Source organism: Bacillus rossius, chromosome 14 (assembly GCF_032445375.1).
Source record: "Bacillus rossius redtenbacheri isolate Brsri chromosome 14, Brsri_v3, whole genome shotgun sequence".
Taxonomy (NCBI): Eukaryota; Metazoa; Arthropoda; class Insecta; order Phasmatodea; family Bacillidae; genus Bacillus; species Bacillus rossius.
The window spans coordinates 4540198-4551748 of record NC_086341.1 but is presented as its reverse complement, the minus strand read 5'-3'; the positions used below and the strand labels follow the sequence as shown (position 1 = coordinate 4551748).

General features: G+C 44.5%; 1 protein-coding gene across 1 annotated transcript; it reads left to right on the top strand.

Annotated features, from left to right (window-relative positions):
* Positions 1 to 3769: 3769 nt before the first annotated feature.
* Positions 3770 to 7852, top strand: LOC134539053 (probable E3 ubiquitin-protein ligase sinah). The gene is made up of 4 exons (XM_063380761.1): positions 3770 to 3868; positions 5071 to 5236; positions 6135 to 6310; positions 6846 to 7852. Exons 1-4 carry the CDS (start codon positions 3849 to 3851, stop codon positions 7246 to 7248), a joined length of 765 nt encoding a protein of 254 aa, XP_063236831.1. The 5' UTR covers positions 3770 to 3848; the 3' UTR covers positions 7249 to 7852.
* The last annotated feature ends 3699 nt before the right edge of the window (positions 7853 to 11551 follow it).

The following is an 11551-nucleotide window of genomic DNA, read 5'->3' as shown; positions in this document are numbered from 1 at the left end:
AGTCGATGTGCTGCAGACACGTCCAAGTGTTTGACGTTTGAACTTTTCGCTCTTATCAACTCCGCGAAAAAAAAAAATTTTTTAAATGCAAATTAAGGCTGTTATTTGATGTCTGGGATGCGACTGAAGACGGGCCCTGGAGGGGAGAAGCGAGATCTCCCTCGTTCTGTGTGGCTCTCTTAAACCAACTCTCCCGGGCGCTTAAGTGAAAATTTAAAAAAATAAATAAAAAAATAAATAAAAATGAAACATCGGATGTTTGTTTTCCTTGGAATATGACCGGATGTTGTCCCGGCGACTTACATGCGGATCGCGAGGGACATCAATGTACGGAAGTACCTGAATCCCAAAAAAAAAAAAATTCCCGGTTCGCCGCGTGGGTCAAATGGGGTAAACGGCGTTCTCGGTCAGACGGGATCGAATCACAAACACAAAAAAAAAAAATAAAAAAATTGAAAGGCCGCAGGTGCGCGCAGGATATTGAAACCTAAAACTTTAAGTGTGTACATTTCGAGGCGTGCGTGTATATAAAAACGTCCAATATCTATAGGTTATTCTGGCGGGGAAGGGTCAGATAAAAGGCGCGTGGTGGGTGGAGGGATTCGCCCCCTAAAGCGATGGCACGGCGACGCCAATATCTGTATTCAAATGGCCGCGCCTTCCCCGATCATTACCATGTCAAATGCGGACCCCGCGCTGGGGCGATGGCCCAAGGCCCCTGATTGCCGCACGCTCAGTATTCATAACATGGCGCCCCCCCCCCCCCCCCCCCAACTCCCAAAAGAAAATAATAATAAATTTTTTTGGCACCCTTTTCTGACCCTCGGGAAGCTGTGCTGTCCCTCCGTCAACCTCACATCCCTTTCCCGCGCACACGTCGTGGGGTCAAAGTTCGTCAAGCACAAGGGAGGGAAAAAAAAATGTTTCTCTAATTTTTTTAAAAAAAGCTTTCTTTGAAAAACCAGCTACCAAGAAAGAGTTCGTAGCGCTACAGGTTAAATATTGCAACTTTTAACAACACATGCCTGTTTTTTTTGTTTTTTTTTGCATTTATGAAATTAATACATTCTTACGAAAATTGGCCCCTAAATATATATTTTTAATTGATGTTTCGTCCGAGCCACAATTTATTTTGAAACCATGGAAAAGACAATCGAATTTTCAAATATTTGACAATTGTTTTTTAAATTATGACTATCAATGCTCGCAGTTAATACTGGAAATCTATTCAGGAGACAGTTCACGAAATCTTTAACTATTGTAGGTACCGGGTCAACACTAAGCATAAATACCTGGGCAATAACCCGAACACAACATTACTGCGATCACCATTTCGTAGTGAAACAGTTTTTTTCTTTTTAAATGTAAATGTTCAAATTTACAAATATTTGTAATTTTTACATGAATAGTTCTGTTCCATTTACAAAAGAAAAAAATTTACAGGGTTAGAGATATATTTTGGGCCGAGAAAATAGCCATCTCATCGCTTCCGGGGTTGGGGGAGGTTCTCGGTGCGTTATTACTATATCACTTACTTAGTTATGCCGCGGGATGATGGTATAGGGATGAAGGTTATGCCCCGGGAAGTTGTTGACGGGTTCCTGAGCACCGGCTCGTGTTCCCACTCGTCACTCATGATCGCGCACGTCGACAATCCAAAGCCCCCCCCCCCCACCCACAAGGGTGGGGCTGGGTGGGCCCCTGGGTTCAGGGCCCGGGCCTTCTAATTTGTATTTCCGTGCCTTGGTATTCATGGAAAATTTTTAAGACTTTCCATGATAATTTATCATAGACTAAAGGTTGTGTTCGTTAATGGTCTTGATTAATGTTAGGTTAACCTAGTTGTTTTTCACGATTCATAACCAATTTTTGCCTCCTTAAACCGCTATATTAATTTTACATGAATATCAAACACAGGTGCGCACAAAAAAAGGACATAAATATTGGCATTTAAACATACACGTTTACCGAGTTCTCCCGATTCCTTACAATTCAAGGCGCTACACATTATTGAGTACTTATCCATTATATTTATTATTTTAAATACATCAGACAGTCATGTTCAGAACACAACAATCTTTTAACCAGCGCGATTTAAAAAAAAATTCAAGGTCTCCAACCTGACGGTGTAGCCTTTTGTTTATACGCACCTTTATTTAGTTACATTTTTTTTTTTTAATGGTTTCCTCATCACTAAAATATAATACGAGTCAAGATTATAACGTTTCTGTTTGTTCGCACGTTACATTTTTAAAAAAAAAATGATAGTTTGTCTCTGAACGTGATTGACGTTCTGATGTTAGTACGCGAGGAATCGTTAGTCCCTGCCTAGCGACAGCGGGGAAGCCTTCTTTTCACAGACGAGAGAGCCAATCGCCCGATCGTGCATCTTCGGTTGTTTTTTTTTTTTTGTTCATTGTAACTCATGATAACTAATGGTCAATTAGGTTAGGTTAGCTACGTTATAAATACTTTAAAACATTGTGGACGGTTGATTTGGTTAAGATAGCTACATTAAAGATACTGTGAAATCATGTAAACGGTTTCCTAGCATTGACTTCGGGGAACTTCGGGTTTGGCTCTCTCGTCTGTGAAATGAAGACTTCCCAGCGACAGCGCGGCGCAGGAAGAGAGTGGTGAGGTGGGAAGAGGGGTGAGGCGGGGATGCCAGCGACACCAGCGCCCTGCGGCCATTCCCGGCACTACGAGCGGGAGGATGTGTCGCACGTGCGACCAACTGCCTCTCTGATGACTTCCGGAGGCACCAGCGAGGGGGACGTATCGGCCCGCTGTTTTCCACCCGAGTGTTTTCTTTTATTTGTCTTCTCTTTTATTCTTTTATACGACGAGGCGCAAGCAAAACGCGCTGCGACTACACACAGCCGAGGAGTGACGCGGCGACACTTCCTCCCTCGCGGGAAAAGAAGGAAATTGACTGTTGTTGAAACTCATCCCGCGACGTAGGTACTTCCGCAGCTGCGACTACTTCTCGGGCTCCCTCCTTCAGCTGTTCCTTTCCTCCGGAGAGACCCCGGCGACACGAGTCTAGCGCACCAGCATTGTTTTCAGAAAATTAAAAAAAAAAAAAAAGACTGTTTTATCATGTTTAGAGACCGGAAATATTCGAGGATTTTTTTTCGCGATAGGCCAGTATCAAAATACGTTTTCCTTTTCTGCTGCTTCAGTGATTGGTAGAGACATGCAAAATTCGCGGATTCATTTCGAGATAGGCTAGCATCAAAATAGCTATACCTTCGTACCGCTTCTGCGATTGGCCCACATTTTATCCGGGGAACTGTGAGCCAATGGGAAACACTAAACCAAGAAAGTGCCGAATTACGGACAGCCTAGTTCAGACGTCTCACGCGTCAGTAGCCAATGAACAGGTGTCATTTCCGCGAGTATTTAAAGGACTGTGGAGTCTATCCTAGAGGTAAATGAATCCGCGAATTTTGCAGGTCTCTAGTGATTGGGCCTCAGTTTTGTCTGAAGGACTCTGGGCCAGTGGGAAAAAGCCTTCAACAAAAATAAAATAAGTACCGAATCCCAGTTAATATGTGTCACGAGTCAGTAGCCAATAATGAGCAGATGTAATTTGCCCGAGTGCATACAGGACCGTGGAGTCTATCGGGAAATTTTTTTTCCCGGGTGTCCAGCCATGTGACGTGTCCCGGACGAACACAGACGAGGGAAGGGCCAGGAGGAAGTGCAGCGCGCGGACATCCTGGGGCGATAGCGATAGCGCTGCGGCGAGTGTGGAGGGGGGAGGGGGGGGGGTGAGAGGCAGGACTCTGCCGCGCTGGAGGCCCGAGGACCCGTCGCAGGACAGCCTCCAGACAGGCGGCGGGATGCAGGACCCACTAGACGCGTGAGTAGATACACCGCGCCGAGTCCAACACAGCGCGTGTTTATTTATTTTGCGAAATATTCTGATAAGTGATCACTAGAGATCTGCAAAATTCGCGGTTTCGATGGCCTTCAGGATAGACTGCACATGCCCCTGTACACTCGGGGCAAATAACGCGAGTTCATTGGCTGCCGACTTGTTAGTCGTCTCAGCTGGTTTGTCTGTGATTTGATCCTTCTTTGGTTGAGGGTTTATAACTGGTTGAGATTCGTCCAGATGAGCAGTAAGCCAATAGCAAAATTATCTAAGAGGTATATGTGTTTTAATTCTAGCCTATCACCGAATGAATCCGCGAACTTTGCAGGTCTTTAGTGATCACTAGAGACCGGAACAGTGTGTAGGACTGTGACAGAGATCTTCCAGTTGCTGTAGTCTGTTTCACGCTCAGATGGCAGTGTAGAGTTGTGAGATTGTAACCACCCGGATAGTTAACATTAAAATTATTATTTTTACACCATATTTAATTGTAATAAGTTTTAAAAATTGTTTATATTCGACTATTTGTAGAGACTAGAAAAATTCGCGATTAGAAGGACCTAGGATATACTCCATGATCCTCTATGCACGCGGGAAAATTACATTTTCTCATTGGCTACTGACTCGCGTCGCCTGTTAACTAAGAAGTTAGTGTTTTGATACTTCTTTTGTTTAAAGTTTTTCATTGGCCGAGTTTCATTCAGAAAAAAAAACTGTGGCCCAATCACTGATGCAAGTAAAAAGGGCAAACGTTTTCTGGATTCTAGCCTATCAGTAGGGGCATGCACATTTCGCAGAAATGATTCTAAGAGTAACTGAAAGTTAAAACACTGTAGCATAGTCTGTGTTTCGTCATTGGGTGAGTTTCTTTCAAGTGCATGTTCAGTGTTACAACACCAATCACAGTGAGTCAGTGCGGAAGCAAACGCGTGCTGAGTGGCTCAGGTCAAACAAGGGAACGACTTCTCTCGCAGACGGCAGCCAATCACAAGGAATTAACCGCTGCTGCGGATATACCTTGTTGCAGTCTAATAGGCGTTCAGATTTTTTTGCGAAAAATGTCTGGCCTTACGCTATCACGAAATGAATCCGCGAATTTTTCCGGTCTCTATTTATTTATGACGGAGCAGTAGTTGGTTGGCTGTGCTTCCCTCCCCACTGCGCACAGCTGAGTGTGTGTGTCGCAGGGGGGAGGACTACCTGGACCACCAGATCCTGCGGCTGCTGGAGTGTCCTGTGTGCGAGGAGCGCATGGCCCCTCCAATGATCCTCTGCGCCGGAGGACACAGCGTGTGCGGGCCGTGTCGGACCATGGTGGTCAACTGCCCGCTCTGCTACCGCGCCTTCACGCAGGTGAACCTCCCCGCGACTGGCTGTCCTTAACGGGCGAGTGACTCACTGCTACGAATAGTGTGTAACCAGCAGTCACGATATTTTTTTTTCTTCAACTGAACAATAATAATGAGGGCATGGGCGCACGCAATAAGTACATGGATGATATATCCCCCTCCCCCCAAACCAGAAATCACAAAAAAAAAAAATCTAGTACTGAATTTGAAAACAAACAGTGGGAGAGAAAAATGTTCTCTGAAACACACCACCCCCCCCCCCCTTCCCGTCATCCAAAAAAATTGGTTGTCTGTGAAGTCGGTTTACGGACGATAGTTTAACGTGACAACGCCATAACAAAACATTGATGAAATGATTGCATACTTTTATAAATGATAATTGAATAATTTTTATTAAATTATCACTATTTTGTATGGATACAAAGAAGGAGTGAAATGAAATCTACAATTTAATTGATAAATTTACTTTTATTTGCACTCATTAATTCAAATATGTTTGTTACTTTAACGAACAGATTATTTTAACTATAATTTTTATACATGTTTGCTATTTAACTTCTTCCAATCTGTGTTATTCCGTTAAGGATCGGACGATGATAGGAAAAGTAGGAAACGAATGGGAGTGTTTCAAGTTTAATGTGCCTCGAAAAAATCAATTCGATGGTTGTTCCAATCGAGTGGTAGAGAGATAGACGCGGCGCAAGCGTACAATGTGCGTAACGGGACACTTTTCGTGCGTGCAGCCGATTTTCATCGATTTATTAGACGTTGTCACGTCAATAATAATTTCCTACGTGTACTCCTGATCGTGAGTCGAAAACTAAAGCAGCGTAAGGGTAGAGCTACCTAGGTTGTAAGTATAGCTGACAGGTAGGTGTGTGCGCGCGTGTGTTCGTGCGCAGGCGCGCGACTTCCTGCTGGAGGCCGTGTTTGAGGAGCTGGTGCCCGTGGCCTGCCCCCACCAGCGGCGAGGGTGCTGCCACCTGGCCGTGGCGAGGGAGCTGGCCGACCACGTGGCCGCCTGTCCGCACGGGGACCTGCGCTGCCCCGTCGACGGCTGCCTCTGGGCGGGCCCCAGGTGCACCCGCCCGCCTCGTCATCATCACACAGCATTCTGCCAGCTCACAACACGAGTAGGGGGAGCAAAGTGATCCTGGAACACACACTCCCCCGCTAGGTCACACTTGCCTGCTTCATCATCAAAATTCCTTTGTCAGCTCGCACATGAGTAGGGGGAGCAAAGTGATCCTGGAACACACACTCCCCCGCTAGGTCACACTTGCCTGCTTCATCACAATATTATTGTCAGCTCGCACATGAGTAGGGGAGCCAAAGGGATCCTGGACCCACACAACAACATTTTTTCCCCTCTTACATAAAGAGGATACAGTCAGGCCACACAGACCTTCTTATCCTACCCTCTGACCACCCGTTCTCATTTTATTCACACGTCCAAAGTGCCCAGTAAGAACAGGCCCTTTCCTCCCTTTTTACACCTCCCGTCCGAGACGATACAATTTCTCAGACTGAAAGAGTCGCTGTTGAAAATATTACCAAAGTTCTGTGAATTTATCACTGAACTGTATTGTGACGTGTGTTGTCACCACTCGCAGGTCGGAGCTGCGACGTCACGCCCTCAGGAGCCACCCGAGGCGCTTCATCGAGGGCGCCGACACCTCGGCGACCCTCCGGCTGGATGAGGACTGCCACCGCGCGGACCTGCTGTCCGCCCACGGCGAGCTGTTCGTCGTCTCCAGGAGCGTCCTGCCCGCCGGAGAGGCGACCTTCTCCATGGAGCTGCTGGGAGCCGGGGATCGCGCCCGAGGGTTCTGGTACGAGGTGCGGCTGGGTGGCCGGGACCTCCCCGGGCCGACGGCGAGCTACCGCTTCCCCGTGCTGCCCGCCGGCGCTGACGAGACCTTCCGAGTGCGGGCGGACACCGCCTTGCTGCGCTGCCTGGCGCCCGACGGCGTGCTGAGGTGCGACATCTCAGTGATGCCCCGCGACCTCCTGTGACGGCGCGATCTCCACCTCATCCTACCAGTTCAGCCACTCACCCAGGACTCTGAACTTGATGGCGACCCACCAGGTCGTCTGAGGGTCCGCTCAGATCAATCGCTTAATGAAGCAACCCCAAGCAGCCATTGCTGACTAACAGGGATGTCATAATCGCCAGTAGCAGACCCAGGGGCCGAGCACCCGAACTCGGCATCGAACACCGAGGCCCGCTGGATGCGGCCCCTAACCTCCTGTTTTGTTCCCTATAAATAATAAGTTTTTACAGGGATTATGAAATAACTGACTTTTAAACCAATTCGCTGCGAAGCTTGGTGACTGAAAATGGCCTGAAATAAATTTTATTTAATTTCGGGGGAAACGAATTCATTTTTCGTTAAACTCGTGTGTTGTCCAGCCCTCCTTGTGGTTTGGGGGAGAGAGGGGTTGATTTAATATTTAGCTTAGCTGGCCTTAACTGCTTAGGTTATCTTGTTGATTTATTTTTGGTCTTACCCCACAAAATTTGAGAACATTTCTTTATAAAATTGTGTTAAAAACTAAAATTTTAAGTGAAATGTACTTTAGGTGCATTTAATATCAAATAACATTATTTTTTATTTTTTTTTGTATTTATTTACTTGAGTCATACAATTTCCAGACCCCCCCCCCCCCCCTCCCTTACCCGAGATTCCTGGAAATGCATCTGAAAAGTTCTACATTGCTATCCCGGACTGGAAAATTTTACCTCTTGGTGTGAACCTCTCCAAGAATACCAGATTAATTCTGCTTTTTACAACTTAGGAATAGAATTTTATAAAATGTTCATCTCGCTCCTAAGTAACATTATATAACAGGAAATGTTATTTTTGGTGCATCCAAATCAAGTCCAGTTTCTTATCTGCCACTATGGTAGGTATGGTTATATTATATTCTTCTTTATAAAAACACTTTAGGTGAAATATCGCAAACTGATAAATATATGTTTACAGTTTTTGTAAAGTCATTATTTACACCCAAAATTTTAACTTTCGCTCTCCCAACAGTAGAGGTTTATTATAAACCCAAACATGCTTCATTTCAACCCATCTAGCAGATTTTTTCGAAAAATAAAAAAAAATCACAATAATGTGCATTTTAAGTGATATTTTACTTTAGATCCTTTCCTGCGGCTTTATTTGCTTCAATGATATGATTTTTTTTATCTCAATCTTAATCTTTTCTTATCCTCTTAGTGATCTAATAAAAAAAGTTATGTCTTTTCCCTCTTCTTGATTTATTTTGGATAAATTATTTTTTTTATTTTTAAACTTAACTGCATACTCAATATCGTAACTTCTGATCGAATAGCTTAGAGTTAGAATTAGTAATTACATATAGCCTATGTTTAATTTTTTTAACCAAATAGCAAATAGCAAATAATATTTCATCGAAACCAGTTATTAATTTTCAAGTGGTGCAGTCAAAAATGCTTAAAATCTTAAGTTTGTATTTATGATTTATGTAAATACCAATTTCCTAAAGTTAATATTTGTTTCAGAATTTCCAACTATGAACAAATTTTGTCCACCGACTGATTTTGTAATTATGGATTTTGGGCCTCTAGTCATGTGATACGTATATAGCATGCACACAAAGTTTGATCTAATGCCACTGTTATAAATTCCTATAAGTTAGTAGAAAAGCATAGGAATTTATGACAGTGGCATTAGATCAAACTTTTTGTGCATGCTATATACGTATCCAATGACTAGAGGCCCGAACAATTCGCAGATTCGTGTCGCGATATGCAAGAATGAAAATACATTTGCCTTTTTGGCTACTTCGGTGATTGGGCTGCAGTTTATCTGAAGGACTCTGGAGCCAAACCAAAAAACAAAACAAAAAGCCTCAAAACACAAGCAACCTAGTTAACAGTTGTCACAAGTCAGTAGCCAATGAGCAAATGTAATTTTGCCAGAGTGTTTGGAGGATCGTGGAGTTTATAACCCAGCAACTTATTAATTGACCTTGGACATTTCCGTTCCGCCCCTCCTTCCCCTCCGAATCGTCTGCTGGTAGGGGAGGGCTACTCCACCCTCAAGGACAATGTACACAAACACACTTCACTATCTTCGCGGTGTGGCTGAAAGGTATTCTCACTAATGCAACACCGCATCGTGTAAACTGACCCGCGAAGCACTATCTTCGGGAGCGGCGTATCCAGGCAGCGCTCAACTGGCAACTGATCCCCTCCCCTCCACTCCACTCTGCTAGAATCACATGACTGCCCTCTGACACTGGGGTCTGTGCAGATCGAAAACAAAATTGCCGGACTATATCCTAGAGGTCACTGCAATCCACGACTGCTAGCATTCTGACGTTGGGCTGAGTCCTGAGCTCCCTCGCGCATCGTCCATGCATATTCATGGACACCCTCCGCCGAGACCCGACCGGCTGAAGCCGTCCAGGCCAATGGAGGAGCTGGGTGGTTGGCAGTTGGGGGAGAGGGAAGGGGTGCTGAGGGCTGTTTATCACACCGACAAGGCTGCTGGCGAGCCCATCGCTCGGGATTTTCGAGCTCACTGCTCGCCCCAAGGGTGGTCTGTGTATGGGGGAGGGGTGGTTGTCTGCCGCAGCCGGCCACCCGCAGCTCCGGAGATAACGACGGCACCAGGGAGGTTGAGGGGGGTGTGGCATCTCGTCCAGCTGGTAGGGTAGGGAGCTCAGCGCCAATCTTAGTCCGCCGTCGGTCCCTGCAGAAGCACACCGCCAGATTGCTAATCGAGTCATGCTAATTTTCCCTGGTAAAGGGTCGTTCACGACAGACAGGTAGGATGGTGTGTTTCAAGGCTCAATGGAAACCAAGTATCGCCCCGCACAAACATTTCGCGAAATTAATTTAGCGGCAGGGATGATCCACTCATAAATAGGGACCGGAAAATTTCCGCCTTTTTCGATAGACTACACATGTTCTCAGCATTCTCTCAGGAAAATAAACGCTACTTCATAGGCTGCTGACATTTGAGTAGTCTCAACTGGTTTGCCTGTCGTTCGAAAATTCTTTGATTGAGGATTTCTCATTTAATTGGCCTAGAGTCCTAAAGGTGATTGAATAAGTACAATTTTGTTTATCAGTATTTAGCTATTATTTATCAAGATCATTGCACTTCAGCCAAATCTTGGGGGAATTAATAATTTATGCAAAAGTTCATATAAAAATACATAACTTTAAAAATTATTTGTAGGTAAAATACTTACATTCTCTAAAACTTTATAATACTGAAATATAAATTACACTACTTTCATGAAAAAAACTAATGGATCGTTTCATAATCTATCTTGCCAGTAGTACCAATTTAAACAACAAATCACCAAGGCAAAATGCAACCACCTAAAATGAGAAAAAAATTAAATAAAAGAACTACATACAAAAACACGAATGTAAAATTTCGTGAAACCCAGAAAAAATTTATCACAACAAAAGACCGAAAGAAATTAAAAAAAAGTATCAAACAGTGAACTAGTGAACATTATTTCACACTGTAATGAACACGGAGAATCTGTTTGACCCAAATCATATGCAAAACCCTGTCCAAAGTGTTTTTGCGATTGGGGAAACACAGGTGCGGAAAAGTTAGCCTAATTAAAGCAATTATGTTTTATTTTATTACTAATGTTTACATTAATAATTAAGCTAAAACAATTTCGATGTCTGTCCACAATTAATCACTCTTTCATTAAGTCAACAATTCTACTTCCTCCCTTCCCCCCTCCCCCAACAAAACCCCCACAAACAGAGCTCGTTCTGAAAGTGGCTCTCTCTACTGATCATCTCTTACCAAGCACCTGTGTCTGAACTCACTGTCTCACACTACTCGGTCGTCCGCCATGCACACAACACCGTCCCAGCTGCTTCAGTCCCCGATGCACCAATCTTTGCTCACGAAGCCCGTCCCTTGCTGTCCACCATCCTTTACAAAAAGGGTCACTTACCCTATTTTCATTACTGCCCTCAAAAATTAACCTTCTTACTTATATACCTCTCAGTCCGGCTCTGGAAAGATCTCGAAGGGACGACTTAACACTCGAAGTTCTAAGAACAGTGTTGTCCTAGTTCGTGTATCCTATAGGTAATTGAAATCGCGAATTTTTCCGGTCTCTATTTCATCTTTAATCTACTGATTGTTAGAAGCGGGCATTTTATGCGGGAAAAATCTGACTGCCTGTTAGACTGCAACAAGATATACACAAACCAGCGGTTTCTCCCTTGTGATTGGCGGCCGTCCGCGAGAGAGGTCGTTCGTTGCCTCATTTGTCCGAGTCACTCAGGACGCTTTCGCTT

Bases quoted from the DNA above. Each gene is read 5' to 3' on its own strand.
- LOC134539053 (XM_063380761.1), top strand. From the start codon at position 3,849: ATGCAGGACCCACTAGACGC. The intron at 3,869-5,070 runs GTGAGTAGATAC...TGTGTGTCGCAG, and splicing joins ATGCAGGACCCACTAGACGC to GGGGGAGGACTACCTGGACC. The intron at 5,237-6,134 runs GTGAACCTCCCC...GTTCGTGCGCAG, and splicing joins GCTACCGCGCCTTCACGCAG to GCGCGCGACTTCCTGCTGGA.